General features: G+C 28.7%; 1 protein-coding gene across 1 annotated transcript in view; it reads right to left on the reverse strand.

The window, feature by feature from the left end:
- SAK (polo like kinase SAK) overlaps positions 1–26561 on the reverse strand; it is a 51940-nt gene that overhangs the window by 18307 nt on the left and 7072 nt on the right. Inside the window, exons 5-10 of the mRNA XM_075357497.1 lie at positions 20828–20920; positions 18524–18667; positions 17604–17747; positions 14507–14631; positions 10010–11009; positions 4920–5178 (exon numbers count right to left, since the gene is read on the reverse strand). Of these exons, the coding sequence (XP_075213612.1) occupies positions 4920–5178; positions 10010–11009; positions 14507–14631; positions 17604–17747; positions 18524–18667; positions 20828–20920 (1765 nt within the window). The remainder of the gene's footprint in view (positions 1–4919; positions 5179–10009; positions 11010–14506; positions 14632–17603; positions 17748–18523; positions 18668–20827; positions 20921–26561) is intronic.

Raw genomic sequence — 26561 nt, forward strand, 5'->3', positions numbered from 1 at the left:
AGCTACAGAGGAGGCACAAGCGACTAATGCAGGAACTAAGCGAGAGCAAGTTAGTCACAATTTGTGTGTACAGTGGCCAGTGCCGGGTGTGCCGTAGTCTCACATGAGCAACAAGAGTACCTACTTAGCACTTTAAGCTACTTGAATCTTTCAACCAGCCGCAGGTCTCATAGTTATTTTTGGCATCAATTTAATAAGTTATTATAAATTTGCGTTGCTGTTTTTATTGTTATAAAACAAAACATGTTTTTAGGTTCCATCTATTTGACATGGTTACAAAGAAGAAGCAAAGAAAAACGGAAGATGAAAACTGTGAATTTAAAGTTGAATGGACTGAATCATTACTATTATACAAAACTCAAATGGCCTTCCAACCTGGCTTATTTATCAAGAAAAATTGGCACACAACAAGAAATCAAATTTGGAGAGACTTCTAAATAATCTTACATTGTAAACTAAAGGGGTAAGGAAACACAATCTTTTCGATGTTGGAAGAAGTCATTTCATTCGAAAATAAGATATCCCTTCATTTTTGCTCAAGACTTTGAAAGAGAAATATTAATTCAGTTTTCAAGCCTGCTGAAGCATTGCCAAGAAAATAACTCGGTAATTGACATTTACTATTTCAAAACAACAATTTTAAATATGAGGAAAGTTTTTCTAGAGGTTTAAGGAATTCAGAAATAGCATAGCGATGTTAAAAACCTCTTGATGCTGACGTAACAGAAATGAATTCTTTAATATTGACATTGGCACTCTTGAAATGCAATTACTGGAATTAAAAACCAAAGAATTATGGAGTCCCAAATCTGAATACCTTACCTTAATGCTGATATAGAAAAATTGGAGAAAAATTTATGCGATATAGTTCACAGCAAATGAGATCGGCTTTGAAGGACCTGGAGAAGGAAGACATGAACATTTTCAACACCTAGAATAGTATTCCTGACTCATATGATAAGTTAAAAAACTAGCATTTGCTGTTTTTTCACTCTTTAGCTCTACATATTCATGGGAACAATCTTTTTCTAAGTATAAACCTTATCAGAAGTAAATTGAGAAATCATCTTACCGATGAGAATCTAGAATCCTGCCTAAATTAAAAACAATGACATACAAATCTGACTTATCCAAACTTTCCAAGGAAATGCAAGGTCATTGTTCATAATAAATGTGTTGTAATATTTTTATTTTAATGTAAAAATCTTTTTTTATCTATAAATAAGATTATTATTACTATATCTGGTTTTATTTAATGTTAGTAGCGAGTTTAAACCAGCTCCTAAAAACATGGTTCTTAAAAAGAAATTTGGCTCTCAAAATATATCTTAATTGTTATATTGCTGATCTTTGGCTCTTTTGACTAATGAGTTTCCCGACCACTGGTAGAGTGTGATTGTGATTACAATTATATATATTAAATTTATTTATAGTCAAGTAAGTCAAAATGCTATGAACTAAAAACAAAATATATATTATTTTTTTTTTACATATAAATTGTAAGTAACTTTGTTACTTGAAACAAGGAATAAATTACCTCATTTACAGAAATTCAATTGTATGCCTCTCTTGCACTATACTGCTTTTGTCTTTTCTCTATGACACATGGTATTCAGAAAATTTCCAGAAGTCAGTAAAGAGCAACTGTTCAGTGTAGAAAATGTTGTAAAAGTAAATAAAATTCTAATCAACCTTACTAGTGAAGTTACAGGAATCAATTTTCAAAATCAAAAAGAGTTGAGAATGTGTGCACACAATTCATTTTGACCATGCAAAATAGTTGCAGTGTTCTATATTTAACTTCTGGTTCACTTTTCACCAATTGCAGATCTGAACCTGGTTCTTATGACTTAATAATTCATGTTTACTTGGGCAGTAGCTAGAGAACATACACAATTCTGAATGAATCTTATACTATTGTTTATAATATAAAATATTTTACTTATATAATTATTATTTGTAAACATGTTTGAAGGGGCTTTCCTTTGAACATGGGTAATTAATTTAAATGAAGATTCTATCAATTTCGTTATGAATTTGTTTATCTGTTCTGAATGTTATTTATTAATTTTTTTATTTATTTCATTAACATCAATGTACGTGCTTTTTTCTAATCAGCTACCATTGCACTGATTTTTATGATGAAGTAGTAGTGACTCTCCCTTTCATCCACAGGTTTTGGATTGAAGTCTTAGTCAGCATGGTATTTTTCATGCATCATTCCATTATCATTATTGAACATAATTCTGTTTTTGCTGTGATTGTGATTACAATTATATATATTAAATTTATTTATAGTCAAGTAAGTCAAAATGCTATGAACTAAAAACAAAATATATATTATTTTTTTTTTACATATAAATTGTAAGTAACTTTGTTACTTGAAACAAGGAATAAATTACCTCATTTACAGAAATTCAATTGTATGCCTCTCTTGCACTATACTGCTTTTGTCTTTTCTCTATGACAATAAATTTTTATTTTTGAATAATTAAGTTTAAAAGCCTCTAAGAATCTGAAATTCAGTTTAGTTGCTATAAATGTTATACATATCTTGTACTTTGGTTTTGTTTTTTTTAAACACTAGGAATACGCGATGCAGAAAATAGAAAATTAGGATGTAAGAAGAACCACTTCACATAACTGTCAACTAGTAATTTATGTACTCGTAATTAAAAATTTTGTATGAATTATTTTTATCACATTAAAAATTAGTTTAAACTAAACAAATGTAAATTTAGAGAATTTACTAGAACATTTCTCTTGCACTTAATTATTTTTTGGTAATTAACTTAAAATAAAGAAAGCATAAAGTTCACACAGAATACCATTAAAAAGTTTTAATTTTTTCCTACAACTCATTAAATATATATACAATTTTTTTTTTTTACTTCAATCAAATACATTTTATTTTTAAAAAGAAGTTTATCATAAACATTTCTCATCTGCCTTTTTGTTTTCTTACTTTTATTAATTGAAATGATACATGTAACAATACCGATTTACATATCATGCATGAAAATCAAATAACACTAAAAAAAGGTAACTAACATAAATATACCAGCTATCAGGAAAAAAATAATGTATTACAATACAAACATCAAATAACTGTAAATGTACACTGATGTAAATATAAGACTAAAAAGGAACATAGAAGTATGTCGTGAATGAAATCTATAAGGCATAATAGATTATTCAATTAAAAAGGAATGCTAATTACATTTGGGAGAATTGTTAAAACAGAAAAACTAGATCTAAGGTGAACATAATTTGTTTGATAGAATTTGTTTTTATAGAACATTAATAAACTGTTCATATAAAAAAAAATGCCAGAATAATATCTAGCAATTATAATTTGGCAAAATTAATAATGACATAAAAATAATACATTAGCCCTATTATATAAATCTTTTGGAAATCATATCTTTTGGAATATGAAAGATAAAAACATTTTTTTTATTTTTCCCTTAAGTGAGGTACAGTTCAAACTTAAGGGCCAATCAGTAACAAAATGAGAACAGTTGAAAAGTGAAAAATTTATAGATGGTTTCAAATACTTATATATTTACTTATTTTTCTACATAATCACAATTTTGTTCCAAACACTTTTGATATTGTGAAACAAGCTTCTTCAAACCCACTGCATAAAATTCCGCTGCCTGCGATGTAGCCACTTTTGCACCAAGATTTTCAACTCTTCACTTTTCTCAAATCATTGAGATGCAAGCCAGTTTTTGAGGTGCAGGAAGAGATGGTAGTCACTGGGTGTTACATCAAGATATAAGGGGATGATCAAAAAATCCTATCTGAATTTTTGAATTGTTTCTGTTATCCCATGCAGCCATGTGTGGATATGAGTTATCGTGAAGAAGAGCAATTCCGGATCCCAGCATTCCACGTTGTTGGTTTTGAATGGCATGGCACAATTTAGAAAGTTTTTCACAATAGACTTGTGATGCGATGGTGTTCGAGGTACCATGAATGAAATCAATTAAAAGCACACCCTTTTGGTCCAAAACAGTTGCCATGATTTTTTTTCAAAACCGGATCAGTTTGAATTTTTTTGATTTGGGAACTGGAATGACACCACCGCACGAATTGTTGTTTTGTCTCAGCAATGACATACAAAATCCATGTTTTTTATAACTAACGATATGGGAAAAAAATTGTCTCTCTCCTGGTTGAAGTGATCAAGGAAAGCAGTGCAAATATCATCCTGTGATCTTTGTAAGCACTTGTCAACATTTTCGGCATCCATCATTCACACAATTTACGATAGTCTAGAGTCAATTACGATTCTCAAAAATGTTGTCTTTGAAGTTTGTGGAAATACTAGAGAAATATTGCTAACGGTAAAGCAACAATTTTCTCTCACTTTGCATTCACACATTCAAAGAGATTGTCAGACCAGATACTAGGCTTGCCACTTCTCTGTTCATTAACATTTGAATAGCCTTCCTTAAAATCAAGACACTACTGCCTCATTTTTCCTTTACTTACAGAGGTACGTCTGTATGTTTCACACAATTTATGGTGAATTTCAGCAGCTTTATATCCTATTGCGTTTAGAAATCTAATCACTAATCAAACTTCACAACTAGCAGCATTTGTCATTACCACACTCATTTTAACACAAAAAAGATACAAAAATACAAAATACAATGAACTGTCAGTAATTTGGTGGTTACATCCCCAACAGACCACTTAAAGCTACTGTGCATGCACGAACCAATCAGTGTTACCAATTGCTATTTACTTTTGAACCACACCTTCTAATTAAAATAAAAAAGCAAACATGACATTGAAAAAATAAAAAATGAGCAGTTCTTATTTTCATATCATCGATTACAAAACTGAACCAAAACAAGTTTATATAATATGGTGATTGAATAATTTTTTTTATAAATTTCATTTCTTACCTTGATAAAATATGACTTCAAAATCAGGATTGGGTTTATTTTCCATTAAAAGACATTTAGCTTGTTGGCTATAATATGTAATTTTAGGAGTTTTAGCTTTTACTAAATTAACAAATCTTGCAGCATAAATATATTTCTTCCAGTGATTTTCTGGTAAAGATTCATAGCTATGTATTGCATCAGCCCCTCGTAATGGAACAGACGGTGGTTCATCACCCAACAAAACACCTTTACCAGCATTTGGCTGATATAACACTACCTAGAACGCATTGTTTTCAAATAACACAATATTAGATTTAGATGTAATCACAAAAAACATTCAGATTGAAAAATATTTAATCCTGAGGAAATACAACAATTTGTTTAATCTAAAAGTTAGTTTTCAACACAAAATATACATGATTTGCATTACTATTCTAAATCGTCATTATCTCACAGTTTCTGAATTAAGCTATAGATATGGCTTTTCACTTAATTATGTAATTTTACCATTCTTTCATGAAAACTTTCTCAACTTCTGTTCACTTTTTCATTCCTTTAGTCTTCCTTTACACAATATAACCATATTTTCTTGCTTTTTCTTTAAGTGTTATTATTAGAATTAAACATTTCTTTTACTACTTTTATACTTTCCATTCTCCGTAAGTTACCGACCAAACCATCTTTGCTTATTCAATTCTCTTCCGTATTACTCTATTTCTTACGTCTACTTTTTGTAGCACTTTTACCAGATTCCACAGCATCTTTCCTACCACATTTCTTAAAAATTTTATTTTAATCACTTGTATTTTGCTATATTTAATATTTGCAACCCTAAACAACTTATTAGAGCAGTATCACACATGCTCTTCAAAACTTATAGCATTACAATAATATAAGTCATGAAAATTATGACTACTACATTACAAAATATGAGGGAAGGTTAGAAATATATACATATACTTAAGAATAAGAGATAATGAAAAAAAGATAAACTTTCATTATAAATCCAAACACCTATTTTTCAACATAGTTAAAAATAGTACTACACTTATTTATGAAGTGACAGTTTTAACATACTATTAATGAAATGAAAAACTCAGGTGATCTATTCATGATTCATCATTGCACTGCATGTGTCACTTCATTATCTGTTGTGATGTAACTACTGATTACAGGAATTTACTGTAAACTAAGTCAGGGCTTTATAGCAGATGTGGAAGGAGGTTTAATATCAGCTTCAAATAACTAGCATTGCTTGTGTGGTAATAGTCTAGTAGAATTATTGTGATGTAATATATCTCAAATTTACCTACTGTTATGTTGTGCTATTGAATTCCACACTTGATAAAACACTTATGTAATTCCTACAAGGTTTTGTATATCAAGAAATATTCACAGTATGCTCTACCTGTAGATAAATAATTGGTCAAGTAGGCATGTTTTAATTTGAAAAACATTCAAATGTATTTTTTTAGCCGATACTACATTTTGAATTTTTTTCAGCTGAGAGGATCATGTAAAATTTAAATACAAAAAAAAACAAAGGGTTCAAAATAGATGAAAATCAACTTAAAACCATTTCCTGATATAGAATATTCATGCTCTGCCTTTTTCCTCAGGGTCATAATGTTGAACCAAATTCTCACCACTGATTTCTATTTGAAAAGGAATATATCTCCCCTACAATACTGATCAATTCAAGTGTTATTAACATTAAATCTATTCTTTCTGTTTTCCTTCGACACCATTTATAGTGCACACTGAGCACAAATTTTTTAGTAACTTCATTACTTTGATTTTCTAGCCCTATTTTGCAAAGCATTTTTAAATACTTGATAATGTTTAATCAGCCTACGTATTTGAATTTGTTCACTAAATGTAACAGAGATTGGTCTTCCAAATCAATCCAATACTAATCTATTACTAGAACAAATTTAGTTCTATTTACCAACAGTAAGATAAATAGAACAAAAGATTTTCACCAAATAAAAATCAATCACTGTATATTGTCTTAATATACAGTTGAAATTGCTGAAAGCAATGGAAAACTACAGCTGTTTTTTTACCAAGAAAATGTAGCTCTGCATTTTCATATAGCAATGATGGAGGCGCCTTCATTGGTAAAATATTCCGGAGGTAACCTAGTCCGGAACTCCAGGTGAGGACTACTAGGAAGGGGTCACCAGAAAATTAAAAAATAACAGTCTACGAGGTGGAGCGTGAAATGTTCGAAGTCTAAAAAAAGTTGGTAGGTTAGAAAATTTAAAGAGGGAAATGGATACAATAAACGTAGATGTAGTAGGAATTAGCGAGGTTTGGTAGGAAGAGGAAAATGACTTTTGGTCAGATGATTTTAGAATAATTAACTCAGCTTCAAATAATGGGGAAGCAGGAGTAGGTTTTGTAATGAACAAGAAGATAGGGAAGAGAGTAGAATATTTCCAAATGCATAGCGATAGAATCATTGTAATAAGGATAAAATCGAAACATAAACTGATAACAATTGTTAACATCTATATGCCTACAAGCGCCCATGATGATAAGGTAGACTGTGTATACGAAAAAATTAAAAATATAAAAGAAGATGAAAATTTAATAATAGTTGGAGATTGGACTGCAAGCATTGGAAAAGGCAAGGTAGGAAATATAGTGGGTGAATACGGGCTGGGCAAAAGGATTGAAAGAAGGGACTGACTTATATGCCAACACCCAGTTTAAAAATCATAATAGAAGAATATACAGCCAGGTGATACTGCAAGATATCAGATAGACTATATCATGGTTAAGCAAAGACTTAGAAATCAACTTGTCGACTGCAAAGCTTACCCTGGAGAAGACATTGATAGTGAGCATAATTTAGTGATAATGAATTGTAGATTTGGGTTTAAAAGAAAAGGTATCAAATGAATCAGTGGAATTTAAAGAAACTTGAGAAAGAGGAGGTAAAAAAGTTTTTTGAAGAGGACATCGCAAGAGGTCTGAATAAAAAAGATAAGGTAGAAAATGTAGAAGAAGAATGGGAGAATGTTAAAAAGGAAATTCTTAAATCAGCAGAAGCGAACTTAGGTGGAACAAAGAGAACTGGTAGAAAATCTTGGATATCAGAGGATATATTGCAGCAGATGTACGAACGTAGAAAATATAAGAATGCTAGTGATGAAGAAAGTAAAAGGAACTATCGACAATTAAGAAATACTATAAACAGGAAGTACAAAATAGCAAAAGAAGAGTGGATTAAAGAAACGTGTTCAGAAGTGGAAAGAGAAATGAACATTGGTAAAATAGACGGAGTATACAGGAAAGTTAAGGAAAATTTTATGGTACATAAATTAAAAACTAATAATCTGCTAAACAAAGACGGTACACCGATTTATAATACGAAAGGCAAAGTCGACAGGTAGGTGGAACATATTGAAGAGATATACGGAGGAAATGAATTAGAAAATGGGTGTTATTGAGGATAAAGAGGAAATCGAAGAGGATGAAAGGGGAGAAACAATACTTAGATTTGAATTTGAGAGAGCATTAAAAGATTTGAATGGCAGAAAGGCTCCTGGAATAGACAGTGTTCCTGCAGAATTACAGCGCAGTGCAGGTAAGGAGGCGATTGATTGATTATACAATCTGGTGTGTAATATTTATGAAAAAGGGGAAGTTCCATCAGACTTCAAAATGAGTGTTATAGTTATGACACCAAAGGAAGCAGGAGCAGATAAATGTGAAGAATACAGAACAATTAGCTTAACTAGTCGTTCATCAAAAATCTTAACTGGAATTCTGTACAGAAGAATTGAGAGGAAGAAGTGTTAGGAGAAGACCAATTTGGTTTCAGAAAAAGTATAGAGAGAAGGGAAGCAATTTTAGGCCTCAGATTAATAGTAGAAGGAAGATTAAAGAAAACCAAACCAACATACTTGGCATTTATAGACCTAGAAAAGGCATTCAATAACGTAGACTGGAATAAAATGTTCAGAATTTAAAAAAAAATAGGGTTCAAATACAGAGATAGAAGAACGATTGTTAACATTTACAGGAACCAAACAGCAACAGTAAGAACTGAAGAACATAAGAAAGAAGCTGTAATAAGGGAGTCTGACAAGGATGTTCCCGATCCCTGTTAATTTTTAATCTTTACATAGAACTAGCAGTTAATGATATTAAAGAACAATTTAGATCCGGAGTAACAGTACAAGGTGAAAAGATAAAGATGCTACGATTTGCTGATGATATAGTAATTCTAGCTGAGAGTAAAAAGGATTTAGAAGAAACAATGAACAGCATGGATTAAGTCCTACACAAGAACTACTGCATGAAAATAAACAAGAACAAAATGAAAGTAATGAAATGTAGTAGAAATAATGAAGATAGACCAATGAATGTGAAAACATTATGGAGATAGAAGAATTTTGTTATTTGGAAAGTAGAATTACTAAAGATGGACGAAGCAGGAGTGATATAAAATGCTGAATAGCACAGGCGAAACGAGCTTTCAGTCAGAAATATATTTGTTTACATCAAAAATTAATTTAAATGTCAGGAAAAGATTTTTGAGAAGATAGGACAGAATTGGTTGTTTTTATCGACTCTTGTTCTATGAGAAAATACAAAATTTAGTATTTTGATAAGATAAATGTCTTGGTAATCAAGAAAGCTGTGAAGAAAAGTAGTTTAAAGTATAGCTGATAATAAAAATTGTTTTTAAAAACTAATGTGTTTTTCTTTAAATAGCCCAATGGTATTTACTATCAGAATTTATCTTGCACATAGTATTTCTACCACAAATTTTTAATTTCATTTATAATAAATTGGTAATTTAACTTAAAATCAGTTACAAACTTAGGAAAAAAAATCAATATCACCAAATCTGCATGAATTTACAGCAAGTGAAGTATGATTATTTAAGTGTTTTAACATAAAAATTCTGGGTAGAAAAGTAAATAATGGTGAATTCCATGAATTGAATCAAGTGAACGAATATTCCTAGTAGAATGTAATGAATTTTATGCAGTTGATTATTAAAAAAATTTCATTTTGATTAATTAATAACCACTCTTAATTTTTAAATATAAACATACAAATTATTGTTAGTATACTAAAAAAATACTTACTCTAAGTCCATCATTTGATATTCGGCAAACATCAACTATACGCTCTTCCTTTAATGATCCTTTTTTTTTTATTAATTCAATACAGACTTCACCAGATTCAAGGATGCTCAACACTGCATTTTTAGTTCTATGTCTTGTCGGTTGAAGACGCAATGAACTTAATGGGGGTACACTAAGTTTTGTTTGTTTTTCAGAATTATCATTTTTTACAATATTATCAACACCGTTACAATTGTAACTGCTGTCAATTTTATTTGCTGAATTTATTTTTCGACACCAACTTAAACATTTTTCTTCTGTTCTTCTAGTAACCTCTCTTAGAGATGATTTACTTTTATTGCTATTTTCTCTATCAGAATTACAATGTTCTGAACTATGCGATGAACTACAGTGCCTACTTCTACAACTGTTATTAGATTCAACTGCTGTATTTGGTTTACTAAAAGGATGACTTAAAGTTTCACCAGAGTTCCCAAACATTCTTTTGTCATAATTATCATCACAAAAACATTTTGATCTTGACACGCAATTACTCACAGGACAACACCAATCGTTTGGTAGTCTTTCTGATTCCAATGCTTCAATTCTACGGCACTGCCAACATTGAGAATGATTTTCCTCATCGTTACATCGCATGTCACAAGTTCGACAATGAATTGATATCGGTTTATCATTGCTGCAACAAGATAACTGGTTTACATTATTGCAATTTCTGTTTGACACAACAACCTGATTATCGGAATTATTACAACATGAAATTTGATTGATTGAATGATTTGATTCATTATTGCTATGTCGAGAACACACTTTATTTTCTGATTTGCATCCAGCAGTAAAAACACCTGCTCCATCAGTTGAAGTATATTCAGTTGAACATGGAATATTCTGTCGGTTAGGTAAAAATGAGCCACTGATATCTGTATCATGAAAGCTAGATCCTTGAGTAAATTTTGATCGAAGTGTGTGTCTACTGTCAGACTTATGATGTCTTTCTTCAGATCTGAAAAAAAGCCAAAAAAAAATGAAATAAATTTATTAAAAAGTAAAATTACAATAGTGATAATTTTTAAATCACTATTTTAAGCATCAAAGTAATCACAAAATTTACATCTTTAAAAAACTAATAATAATTTTTTATGAAAACTTAGGGAAGATATAAACAATGTACGACTAAACTGTTTGTTCTTTATTTTTCTATCCTTTAAAATGATGTACTCTTGTTTCCAAAAGTCTTTTACTTTGTTTAATAAAGTAAAATACATCTTAGCAGGTCCTCTACTTTTTACACAGAATATCCATGAAAGAAAAGTAACAATTGATTTTGAACAAAACTGCAATTCTTCCAAGGATAGGTCTTCTAAAAAGTCTGTTTCAGTGCCCATTTCTAAAACACCCTTACTCAGCCTAAAAGCTTCTAGAAGTAAATGTCGATTATTCACCGCAATAAATGTTTATATCAGCTGTATATGTAAGCTCTATATGTAATAAACTTATCACTGACACAAAAAAATAACAAGATCTCATGGACTGTTAATATTTCTTAAAAGTACAATTTTCTGTTTAAAGAAAGCACCATTTTCAAGGATGGTATATTTATTTATTTCTTATCTCCACCAAAACTAGTCCAACTGATATCAAGCAGGTGCGACTAGTAAATGCGTAGCAACACTCTTAATTGTAGATTTATCTATTTACAAATCCTGGTTTTGTACAAGAAAGGAAAAACAGAATGAAAAAACAGCACCTTCAAAACTCAACTTTCTTAGCTAAAGTATGGGTAAAACTAACATAAAAGCTCAGATTGCTCAAGACAAAAAGTTGTGGGTAGGTTAACCCCTTACCAGTTTCTTTTTTTTTTTTTACAGAAATGAACATTATCTTGTTCTATTTTTTTGTTTAATGTATATATTTTGACTAATAATGACCTAATATTTAATTTAAAAACAATATTTTTGCATGCAATAGATATTTTATTACACACACACACAGATGCATGCACGCCTGCACCCACACACACACACACAGATATGCAATATTCGCAGAATTTCCATCACACCACACATATATACAAAATATTTATGCAATTAGCTTTATACAACTGCACACAAAATATTTACATAATTATACATTTATATACTGATATAGTCATAGAATTTCATGATATAAGAAATATGGTGCTCAGAGTTTGACTTCACAGAAAACCATAAATAAACAACTTCCTATTACAGCAGGTCAGCTGAATTTAAATCAAATAGACATGAAGATCCCTCACTTTATACTGTATTAAAACTAACAACTAGTGTTATATATAATTGCAGAATACTTCTAAAAAAAACTATGCAAAATGATGGAATATTGTGATACAAAATGAATTAAAACACGACAAAAGGTTGACAGAATATTCCAACAAAGGCCCTAATCATGCACATCACCATATTCTGTCAAAGACCGGTAAAGGAATAAACAATCTGAATATTTACCTTAAAAACAACTACAGCTGATATTTTTAAAATAATAATTTACATTAATCATTTATTATCTTTATATAGTTTCAGAGTGTATCTAAAGATATATCCATTTTACAAAACATAATACGACATTTCAAATATGTATGCTACACTTCCAAGCAATTCCTTTTCACAACTATACAATTTCCAATGTTTTTGAAAATATTCTTAGGATCCATTCTAGGAATAACAAAAAGGAAAAATTGTTTTGTTAATATTTGAAATAAGTATTTATTTTCTTTATACTTTTAACTTTTTATTAATTTAAAATATAGTAATTCAAGGGATAGGATTTTCATGTAATTAACTGAAAGAAATGTTTAATGATGCAATACCTTTAAAGACAATCCATAAGAAACATTAATAAAAAGAGGGCTGAAAAAGCTAGTTATTATAAAGAGAAACCCAAGGCTGAAAAGAATGACTATTGCTAAACATTTTAATAATTGCACTGGTAGTGCAACATAAAATTCTTAAGCTTTGACCCATAAAATCTAAAATTTGATTTAATACGAATATACACAATCATGGGATTTAATAGAAAATGTATTATTTTAAATTTTTTTGTACGTAGTTGATGATAATCTTTTTTAATGAAACAAAATGTAGAGCAACCCACTTAAACATTAGAAAAAGCATTTCTAACATGTAACTTATTATGAATGTATGAACTTATTATTTATAACATGAAAGTATTACGTTACATAAAAACTGTTTTCAGAATATTCTGAGAAAAAATTAGTTATTTAAGAAATTCTAAATAGATTTCATAATTTCTGTATATAAATTTATTTTCTGTAAAATAAACTTTTCTGTAAACTTTACAACCACAAAGTAGTATCTGCTTTATATTTTCATGACATCTTTGATTTTGTACAATATCACTCAATTTTGTGTCTTTTTCTATCCATGTTTAATCTCATGATGAACAAAATATGCTGATGTAGCAATTCACTTAAGTCAAATCTAGACTGTCTGATAAGTTTGTAACTTGAAATATTTATCAAAGGATGATCTTGACAAACAATAGATTTTTGGTATATGCCTACTTAAGTGCAACCAACTACAAAAAGAAACAGTAATAATTTAATAAATAATCTGTTTACTTTTTTCTTTCTTTTTTTTACAAATATATTAAACTACTTTCACTTCAAATTGAAATTTTAAATGGTGACCCCTTTCCCCACCTTTTAGAACAGGTTTTTGTGATTTATTTACTGGGAATGTATTTCAGTCTATAATAATTAAAATACAATAAAAAAATTGGGGAATTTCAACTTAGGGTTCCCTTTCAGGTAATTGACAAGATCTGATCCCCAATGAACACCAACTTCAACTAATTCAACTTGTCAATGCATATTTCCTTGTTCACCATTTCAAATTCTTTTCATTCATTCTTGAAGAAACAGAATTTCTGTATCTAAGGAAATTATATCAATTTGCATTACAAAAACTGAAACTTTATTTGAGATTTTACAAGCATAAAAGTACAATTGTTACCTGAGATTACAATTGTCAGAATAGGTTTTTCTTGATCGTTCATAGTGTATGTGATTTATCCTCAGTCAAGGTCATTTATTTCTATCTAGATCACCAAAAAGATTTACAGTGAAGCTTCAACTAACATAACGGATATGCTGTCATCAAGACAAAAAAAAAAAGTTTTGAAACGCATTTGATATTAAATAAATGCTTTAGTTTTTAAAAAATATAAATTACTCATAATTACCATATTAATAAACATAAAAATTAGTATGAACAAGTAATTTAAAATAAAATTAAATTACTGGAAATTCTTTAAAAAAGGAAATTTAAATATGGAGATTTTGTACAGTCTAGTTTTAAAATACTAATTGATAAAACAACTAATAAATCAATCTTTTAATAACATAATAATAATAATAATAATAATAATAAATCATATTTGTATTGCCAAATCAATTGTATAAACCAAAATATACTTAACAATTAGCAAATATGCTAACAATACCTTGATCGTATCTTAGCATGTGAATGCAAGTGATTATCAGCATAATTAGCACGGTTTGAAGATGTAGTGTTACCAGTAGTAGTCATTGTAAGTGACCCTAATGCACTATCATCTTCTCTTCTATTCTGAAACATCAAAGTGCACATTAGTATATGCTGACCTCTGCTCATCTGAAAACTGTTAGCAATAAACCTCAAAATATTCAAAAAATTATATAGGTATTATTTTTTATGAAAAAAAAGGTTTTGTCATCACACACATGAAATATAAATTCTTTATGCCACCTTATTTTTCACTGCTATTTAATCTAAAAATTATTCTAATATGGTAATTAAATTAGGGAGTTTCATCTGATATTATCATGTTTTTGATCTTTAACTTTTATTTTTCACTTGCTGTTATGTAGCTTATGCAATACGAAAATAGAGAATACTATTAAAGTGATGAAATTGTCTGAAAAAATGATCAAAAGAGGGAGATTAAATGGAATGGTCATGATACAAGAAGAGATGATATCAATTATCAAACTAATAGAATAATGGAAATGAAGATTGAGGAACTAGAAGAAATAAATGAAAACGTAGGCAGAAAGATTATTTGGAGTTTGGCTAATGTGCAAACTAAATGACTAGTGAAGAAATGAAGGATAGCAAGAATTGAAGACAACCAGAGAAGAATAGCAACTCCATATGAACACGGAAAAAAATTAGACAAAGAAGATTTAAAATTAAGGCAGAAGACATAAAGAAATATGATTTACAATAAAGAGTCCAAACACATATCATTATTAATGTTTGTTTATTCAATCGATCATATGCCAGTTAAAGACTGGTTTCATGTGCAATACAAATTAAAACATTCTGCAGTCATATAAAATTATTTCATAAAGTTTTCTCAAAGGAAAAGTAATTTCTAGTGTAACAAAAAGTAACTTAAGTTTATTTTTTTACTTTCAATTTTCTTTAATACCATATTGAACATGTATAATGAAATTTTTATTGTTATGTTTATATAATTTTTATTTTGTTATAGTGAAATAACTATTGCCAGAATAATAAATATGTATACATGTGTAGCCGACCAACATAACTGCGGAATTGAAAAACTTTTAGAAACATAAAGAGTAAAGGAAAAGAGGTAACCAATGGATTTCTGCTAACACTGGGCAGCAGGCTGCCCTATCCACACCTCTGACTAATACATATGCACTAGCCTACTTGTAAAACTTGTAGTACACGTAAGTCAGATAGACCAAAGTCTATCCTGTTACTTCATTTCTTATCAATGAAGAAACTAAGACAGAACTTCACATGTAACATAATGGAGTGGTGCAAAGAGGTAAGATCATTTTTTACAACAGTATAATAATAATTTGACATTCATATTCTAGTTATTGCATGGGTGCACCTACACAACTTTTATACAAAGTGTTCTATTATCATTTTAAAGTAATATGGGTTGAGGTAACATTCATAAGGAACAGCGACTCCATATGAAAATATATATAATTTCATTACATTACTTCTTTCATCATGAAAAATTAAAAACTAATAGAATTATAATTTCATGCTCTGCTGATCTCCATGGCAGAGTGGCAGTGTCTCGGCCTTTCATCCAGAGATTATGGGTTCGAATCCTGGTCAGGCATGGCATTTTTCATATACCACAAAATTTCCATTTCATATTCCTATGCACAAGCTCTGAGCTTATATGGTGAATTAATCATAAAAAATTAAAATTAAAAACTTATTAAAATAATTTCAACTAAATTAAAAAAAAAAAAAAAATATATATATATATAAGATGTTATATATATATCTTATATAAGACTTTATATGGACATATGGAAAATCTATGCTCTTCCCTTTATCCAGTCTATTACTTCGTACTTACTGCATTGAGTTCATTCATTATTAATATTACACAATTAAAACACAAGATAGTTTACCCAGACAACAGCAGAAATTGTTGTCAAACATCAAGTATTATAATAAAGAAAGTATTTATTTACAAAGTTTAGATTACATATGAGTAAACCCAATGGGTTTTGAATCCTTTTTTACCAAATGCCAATTATTATTTTAACATTAATTTCAAGCTCATTTTAGTGGTCAACATTGCAAGTAGATAGTGATGATTAGTGATCTGTGAACTTGGTCATGGTTAGTGAACTTGAAGTAGGAGGAAAATAAATCAATTTTTAAAAAAATGGATTATTCAATAAACATAAATAGAAGATAATTTTGTTTTCAACAACATAATATGCATAAATCTGTTTTCACAAGACCACAATGAAAAACAGGGGGCATGACCACAGTTCTATTTTCCACCGTAACTGTAGTTCATCCCAAGTGATTTACTAGATAATCTATATTGGAGCTATCATTTCCATTTTGCATCAAAACCTTTGTCATAGTAAAGAATTTATGTAGATACTGAATATGAAAGCACGCCCCATGCTTTTCATTGTGGTTGTGCGAAAATATACAACTTTATACATATTATTTTTTTGAAAATAAAATTATCTTCTATTTATTTTTACTGGGTAATCCATTTTTTAGATCTTTTAAAAGCATGTCTTTAAATTTTATTTTATACTTTTTATTAGTACGATGTTTAAATATTTATGGGAGAGTTTATGATATCTCGTTCAAGGGTATTCGAAGTGTTATGCTGGTTGATTGATTACATCAATGTTCATCCCAAAAATCTACTGCGCATGTGTACTACTCTCCACCTTCTTATGTGTACTATCCATTAACCGTGGAATGAAAGTGAGCTAAAGAAATCATGTAAAAAGCACTTGTTTTATTGTTGGCAATGTTTATTTGTGATAGGACAATATTAATCTTTCTTATTGTTATCCATAAGAAAAAGGAAAATTAATTTTAGTACATCACTATTCTAGATTTAAACACATTATGATATTGTTTCTGCAAAAGTTCTTTTCATATTTGTCATAGTTCAATAATATTTTTATAGTTTACTTTTTCACAGAACGTATGATGATACAAAATAAGATATCTGAAACTAGCATGCAATAGATTACAAAAAAAGATACGATAAATATAAGAATCATAATTAATTAAACACTTACCAAAAATTTATGAGGTTCATTTAGTTTAGATTGGGTAATAAAAGGATGAGTTAAGATAGCAGATAGTAGGATGCGTTCTCTTGGATTTTTTTTCAAAAGTTTTTCAATAAGATCTTTTGCTTCAGGTGAAAAATGTTTAGGCATCTATCAACAAATTACAAACATAACATGACATATTATAAATGAACATAAATATTAACATTAAAAATAGCAATCGCGCTCTTCTTCATTAACCAATTGAAAAAAATAATATCAAGAATTAAATTAAGTATTAAGTATTAGTGAAGTTTAAACATGAAGAAACTGTACCCGTATTTGTGTGAGATAAATAATACTATAAAAATGTTAATAGAGAATAAGTAACATGTCAAATGTGTTTCTGTCCTATCTCATTCAATCACTGAATACTAATCGATAGAATAGTGAGATGACAGTTTTGTGTATTTCTACTCCCACTACATTCTATTCTGAATTGTAAAAATAATATGTCTTCAATGTTATTTAAATAAAATAAATTCAATTTAGACTCTTACAGGGCAGAGTACAAAAATATGCATTCATCATTTTTGTTTCAGGAATCTCAATAACATTTTTACAAATTTAAACATTCTGATTATTTTCAAACATAGATAACACAGTTTATAAAAGTGTTTATGTTAAAATAAAAAATATTGAAAATGTTAGCAATTTTTATTTTAGCACCATCTCAATAAAACTTCATGCATGATTTAGAACGATAATTTGCCTACTGTATTTAGGTGTTTACTTTCTTCAACTCCAACTAATTCAGTAAAAAAAAAATATACTGAAAAACCACAATTTGAAAATTATCAGCATATAAAGAAGTAGTTAACATATGATAAAGATATGTTCCACATTTGTTTATTGCAGCTGAAAAAAAATATAATTATTTAGATTACCTGATAATCTGCCATGACCACTCTTGTCAATGTACTACGAACAGCTTCAGATTCAAATGGTGGTTTACCGGTTAGTAAAGTATATAGCATACATCCAAGGCCCCAAACATCAGCTTCCAGACCATGAGAACTGCGAGTAGCAACCTGTTAACCCAACAACTAATTACAAAAAAATTTATTAAGGACACAATAATAATAATACAATTTAAAAGTGTAGCTTATTAAAATATAATTTGTTAAGTTTAAATTTTACTTTGCACTGCGCCAAAGAAATAACCACATTTGTTTGCGTACTACCCCTGCATAAAAAACAAATCCAAAAATATTTGTTAAAACTGTAATAAATCTGAAGGATATATTAGCTGCTTTTAATATTTATCACTGCTTGAATCAGAAGGTGTTTGATTGTTTTCGTCGTTTCATGCAGCATAATCTTTATTTTCATCAAGGAAATTAGAAATGCAGCATTTCTTGAAGTTCTTCACAACCAGATCATTTGGAATAAAGTCCCATGTAACCACACATATAGAATACTCACATACATGTAATACTCACATATAGAAACTTAGCTTTGAAACAAGACTAAAGAAGTTCATGGAACCACTCCTATAGGGTGGTTCCATGGACTGTAGTCACTCTCAACTTTCAACAAAAATGTTTTTAAATAAGTTTTAATCTGGAATCAGGTTGATATTCCCATAAACATTATATTTATTCTAATATTAATACATTGTTCATCCACCCTTTTCTTGGGAACTAACAATTATCCCAACCGGTAATTCTCACCCTTTAGAATGGTTTTCCTTTTAAATAGACTGCATAAGTTTTTTGCAATGTATAAATAGTGTCAGCATGACTGTACATCGTTGTTTACACTGAAAGTGTATAACGAACAATTTTATCTACAACTGTGATAACTGTTGATGTTGTTGCTGGCATGTCAAAGTAAACATGGGTTTGATTGGTCTATCTGCCATATTAAAAAATTATTTTCTTCTTGTAACTGAGTTACCGTTCTGAAGGCCAATAAATTTTCCTCATCTGGCAAATAAATGTATATTTTGTAATGGATTACCATCCATAGACTATCGTCTATGCCTGTTTATTAAATGATATGGCCATCCTCGATCTGCTTTAAAATCTTCATTCATGTTATTTTAAATTCCTTCAACATTTCTATGGCCTTAATTATGCCATCTCTATTGATATAGCAATTCCTTGCAGCAAACTATATTGAATGTAAGAGAACAGCTACTCTTCCATTTGTATAAACTTCTGTATTCTGCAGTAAAATGCTCTTCTATCTTTATTACTACTCTTAAGCACCCCTCTTTTCTTTTCCATAGACATTTATAGCCTGCTGGCTCTAAATATAACATTCTGGCTGATTACCAATATACTCAGTTTGTTAAATAACTATTTTTCACTTGTAGTAAAGTAACACAAACATTTTACAGAGCTCACTTTTACTAACTTGTTAAAAGTGTAAACTGAACACTATATTCAAGCTTTACTCAACTAACAAAAATGATAAAATGAATACCGAGATAACAAAGGATTAATCATCAATAAAGGTTAACTACAGTTTTTCACAGGATGGCACAGTGAACAGACATTTACAGTATCACTAACAGATGCCCAATCATAAAAATACAGGCACAATTAAACAAGAGAAGATATACAATAATTATGTTATGGTCACTTCCATTTAGCTACTGTATCTCATTACTCACTTCATGTCTATGTTATAAGACTAAAAAGTAATTTAATCCAACACTACTAAACAAAGCTGAGGGACATACTAAGCCAAGAATTATGAAATAGCAAAATTATTTGTTTCTCCTTTGAAGTGAGCAAAAATCATTACTCAATTTTGTTCACTTCAAAGACAAAAAAAATAATTATATTATTTTATAATTCTTGGTTTAATACTTCACTTTTTTATTTAATAGTATTGGATTAAATCACCCTTTAGTCTGATACACATGAAGTGAAAATACAGTTTGTGTATATATATTTTTTATAATGAAAACACAAAAGAAAAATGTAGCACAGATGTATCTACAGAATGTTACTGTTATTTTTTTTTAAAGAATCTTCTATTTGCTATATAAAGGAGAGGCTTATTCAGCCTGTTCCAGAACCCACATTTTAATCAGTCTTCCTCAATCTCTCCTTCCACGAGAATTATATTCAAAAGCTTTGACTGGTAAATAAAAAGAATCAAAAAAATAAATTCAGTGGAAATCATACCAAAGAAAAATTCATTAACTGAAATGCTGATGAGTAATTTATAAGTACTACCTCAGGTGATATGTAATTCGGAGTACCACACATAGTTAGATGTTTCTCATCAGGCCTGGATAGCTGTGTAGCAAGACCAAAGTCAGCAATTTTCTGAAATGATGAAATAAAATAAAGATAATGGAGAAAAAATTATTAAGATAATACATAATTATGACTGAGAGTTTAATTCTACCTTAAATTTTTATTTTCTAAATAAATGTTACTTTTATAAAATATCAACTACAATTGAAATAATATTAAAATAGTGATTAATTACCTTACATCTAATCAACGATAAGAGGGATACTTAAAAGTGCTTTTCATAATAACTGATTTTAAATCTTAAGTTACAAAATAACAATTTTCATATTAAAATAAGTTTGTCATTAAACATTGTCAATTCTTTAAAAAATCATCTTTACAATGAAGATAAGGTGATTGGTTACAAAAATTATTATTTAAGAGTTGATTGTTAAACATAATAAATAAAATGTTCCTGTCTATATTTGATGGTTCAAAAGTACGCATCTTTATTATATTTATAAATATATTTTTCTATTTTTTCTAATTAAATATATATATATATATATATAATATATATATATAAAATATATTATGTCATTTTTATTATTAGCAAACTATTCTGTAATACTGGATGACTTTATAGTTTTACTTTTAAATATTCTGTAATGTTTTTTTTCAAATGTTTTACTTGACCATAACTTCAAGTAGTTCTGACATAACCTCATTACAATTATCTCTTACAATTATGTGATGTATGTACCATGTAGATTGTACTTAACATTCTCTTTATCCTCTTAGTGCTTTTATTTAAGTATAAATGCAAAGAGATAGAGCTGTTAGTGAAAAAGGAGCCAATTTCTGTATAAGCTATTTCTAATTATTTTTTATAGTAATATTTTATAATTTTTTATGTAAGTATTTGTATTGAAAAAACCATACACATACAATAATGAATGTAATAGCAGTTTACAAAATTATAACTTTTTGCACTTATAACTTTTGTTTTTTCTTTGATGTTCGGCACTTTTTCAGATATTGATGCTTCATCAGAATGCTTTTTTTAATGTGATTTAATTAAAAAACATAATTTATATCAGTGACTGAGATGACTTAATTAAAAATATAGTTTATATGTGACTGAAATAGTAAGCATACAGTACTTTCTATGATTTAATATTTTACATTACATTTTTAATTAAATCATACCAAAAAATATTGTGTTGAAGCAAAGAACTCTACAAAAAAAGGACAAAACATAAAATAAAAGAAACAAAAGCACCAAGTACAAAACAACAAATTCTATAAATAATTATATTATGCTGTTTGGATATTATTTACCAATTATTTAAGTAATAGTATATTTTTCATATATTGTAACTTTACTATTATTTTTTTTTATTGCAATAAATATCAGGATAAAGGTAGGAGAATTGAAATTATTGCATCATGAACTGTTAATTTCAAAGCAGCATAAATCCATTGTCATGAGTGACATTTTCACAAGGATTTGTTATCTTTAGAATTAAATAACACTACTAAACAATACTCAGAACCTTGATGATTTTTAACAACAATGTTTGTTATTTTCAAAGGTTGCTGAGAGTTATTTATTAATGTTTCATTAAATGAATAAAAACCACTAATTAGGTGTAATTATATTTATTTTTGTGAATTATAACATAGATCTAGTATAAAAACTACAGAAACATCAATCTACATTATCATATGACAAATCCATACAGAATGTTACAATGGAAGCAGCCATAATGTGCCACTTGCTAATGATGGCTCAGGTAAATATCACTTGCAGACACAAGACTGCTGTCTTTCTGTTGTGGAAAGAAGAAAATCCAAGAATCTATTTTCTTAAGTAAGAAATTTATTTAATAATCATCAGTTTCTTTTCCCTCAATACGGCCAACAAAGTATTTCTTTGACCTCTTACCTCGTAATTCAACCAGAACAAAGTCACTGAGTTCTAATTTGCATGTGTCAAATAGATTAGGCTCTCCATGATCTGAGCTTTCATTACAATTCAGGTCTAGTAACTGAATCTGTGTAGATGTCCAACTTGCTTTTGAAAACTTGGCATCTCTCAGGTTTTGAGCTACCAGTTCGCCCAGCAAGTAAACTGTCGGTTCATTCAAATATCACAACACACAGCTCTTATTAATTCTCCACTGTTTGGAGGAAAGGTTGCAACAACTTTGTTTAGGGCTTCAATATGAAACTGAAATTAGAATGATGCTTACAAATGCATATATTGTGAGGCATCTGTGAACACAAAAGAATATATTTTGGATGAAGTTCATGAAACTTTGATAGTTTTATTTTGATTCCTGGAAACTCCATTTGAAACAAGCTGAATTCTTCTTTGGCTGTCATTATCATATGTCTCTTCTGGAAGGAAGAACATTCGCCTGGGTTAGGATCCTTTATTGATATGACACCTTTGATGCCAGGAGTCTGGTGGCTCAAATCATCATGACAATAAAACTATTACTGTTTGTTAAGTGGTTTCATTCAGGGAAATCCAGCTTTGTTGAGCACTTTTCTCCTCAAAGTTCTTTTTTCACCTCAGGTGTATCACATACCAGCTTTCTTATTACTGTTAATGTTTTCCCAGGACTGTGTGGTAATGATTGTATCACCTTTTTTTACAGCCCTGCCTAGTGACTATGGACATCAATATAAACCTAATTTTGGTGCTTCATTTCTAGCCTTTTCATTTTTTCTTCTTCTTGCATACATCTTTGTCTTTCTGCATCCTTTAAACACTTTAGTTTTAACTTCATGGTACTACTAGAATTAATTTCCTTTATCTTCTCTCTTCTTTTCTTGTCCCTTTTCTAAATGCACATTTCTTCTTCTTCTTCCTTAAGCTTTTGCCTTAACTTTTTCATTCGAACTGTAGAACTCATTTTTCTTAAAAGTACATAAAAAGTTAATAACCTTTCAGAAGAGGCTGAAATGATTTACTTTGATATAATTCTTATATGGTAAGGTATATTGTGTCACCAAAAATTATGTACCTGGATTCAGATTTTTTTTTCTATTAAAATTCCTCATTAAATAAAGAAAAATCTTTACTAAAATCAGGTTTAGGCTAGTGTAAAAATATTCTGTAAATGTATCAAATTGCTGGTATTAATTATTTTATTTTAATTGGGGTGATAAGAAATTGTTATGCAATGATAACATAGAAGCGTCATAGGTGTGTGACGTAAACAATTTTCTTGTAAATATTGATTTTGTAACAATTAACTGATATTTGATATAATGCCCATTCGCATAAACTCATTTTCATAAAGGCATTTTTAACATTTATCCTACTTAAAGGATATATAATTTACTTATTCCCTTTTGCTGTCATAGGTGTGACACTGATACCTGCAATTCTATACATTATTTATTTTATTAAATACATACTCCAACTAGATGTTACTTCCAAATATCCAATATTACTAAAATATTAACTATATATTATTACTATAATATTAATATCCGATATAAGTTTCCAATATTATTAAACTTGCTGTTTCAACTAAGTAAAAAATCAGCTGTCTGAAGTAAGCTGATAAAAAATGAAAAGTTGTTGCCAACTTAAAGTATCTGATACTACTCCTAAAATGATTCATACATTTGAACACCACAAAATAATATTTAAATTTAAAAAATATTACTTGTCATGACAATTAAATATAGCTCATAAACAAGAATAAAGAGTACTCTTTTATCTTAGAACATTTTTATTTTTTGGTGGTCAAGCTCTCATTTACATGGATTCACCCATACATTTTAAAGTCGAATAAGCAGCATTTGGTTAGTAGCAACAGTTAATAAAGGAAACTTCGGTTTTAGTAAAATCAACTTTGTACAATAAAAATGTGAAATTTACATTTACATAGACTAAAAACACTTCATTTTTCAGAATTGTTTCTTAGAATATTCAAAACTCTCAACATAATCTTATTTGAATAAAAATATTAATGAAAATAATAAAGCGTTACATTACATAGTTTCTAAATTACAAAGATACTGTATTTCAGTTGACTTTTTATGAAATGTTTTGCATTAAACTACTCTATGCATAAAAATTGTTCTTAAATAAAATATAAACTACATTCTATACTTAATAGATAAAATATTTAATAATAGAATATACTTAATGCCAACAGCATGTTTGCTTATATAAGCTCTGAGGAAAGAAAAATTAATGTAATGTATACAGTTAATTTATATACAAAGTAGGGTTGGACATTTCATGTTAATATTATCAGAATATATTATAGATGTATTTTGGACATCTTGATTGAACAAAGATGATTGCATTATTTTTTCCTGTTAATATAGTGGTTTTACTACTACATTTTTAAAATTTTTTACTTAACATGTGATACATGGAAAGTTGCTGAAATTTTGTTTTTTATGTCTTAAAATATGTTTATATTTTGGAATGTGAGGTTAGTATATTTCTTAGAAATTAAGTAATCAACTTCCTGTAATCGTTAATCATAATAATAATCATAATTGTGCAATATGTGATTTGATTATCTAATTTATACTTCTTTTTGTGGGAAGTCTTTTTTACAATTATCATTTTCTGAACATGGTTTAATTTTTTTACAACTATGTTATTACAGTAATCCTTCATATTCATAAAGGGGATTAAATTTCACTAATTAACCATGAATAGTAAAACAAAGAACAACAAGGCCTAAATAGGTGATGCAAGGAAAGGATATTGCATTTTTGATAGTTGTAAGATAAAAATTGTTTATAGTTGTTAAAATATGATGCTGCCTGAATATGTTTAACAAAAAAAATGTTTATTATATATTTCTTTACTTTTAAATTTTGTTCTAAGTATAATTGCTTGATTTTGTGATTATGATGTAAATTAAGCGAATGAGATGTTTATTTCTTGCAAGAAGTATTGCATACTGCCTCAGATTTCTGGAATACCTTAATTCTCATTTGCACTAAATAATTCAATATATTTTAAAACAACCTGTGATATTTAAGAATGTATTGTGTGTAATTTTACAATAAATCAAATCTGTTTGTTCCTTTATTAGCTGTATGTACAACAGAGTAGAAGCGGTGCTATTAATAGTAGTCTTCTATACTCACAAAGTGTATATCTAAAATTTTACTGATTTTTTTCAGTAGAACATCTTAAGTTTTTGTCTTTATATTGAGCCACATATTCCCTCATTATTTGTTATCCTGTTGAAATTTTTAAATTATTATAAAATGCCGGTTTAAGTTTTATCTGCAGTACATTAAAATTTGATAGACTATTAGAAAACCCTCTTTTATTTTAATAAATAATTATTCATACCTGCAATTCTATATATTATTTATTTTATTAAATATTTACCCCAACTGGATGTTACTGAAGTTTCCAATATTACTAAACTTGCTGTTTCAACTAAGCAAAAAATCAGTTCTGAAGCTGATAAAAAATGAAAAGTTGTTGCCAACTTAACTATAAAATATGTAACACTACTCCTAAAATGATTCATACATTTGACCATCAGGAAAGAATATTAACATTTTTAAAATAATACTTGTCAGGACAATTAAATATAGTTCATAAACAAGAAAAAAGCGTACTCTAACATAGAACTTTTTTATTTTCTTGTGGTCAGGCTCACTTTTACATGGATTCCCCAGCAATGCAACTACACTTAAAAAAAAAAATACAAAAAAACAAATAAAAGAC

This window comes from Lycorma delicatula, chromosome 2 (genome assembly GCF_047948215.1).
Source record: "Lycorma delicatula isolate Av1 chromosome 2, ASM4794821v1, whole genome shotgun sequence".
Classification (NCBI taxonomy): Eukaryota; Metazoa; Arthropoda; class Insecta; order Hemiptera; family Fulgoridae; genus Lycorma; species Lycorma delicatula.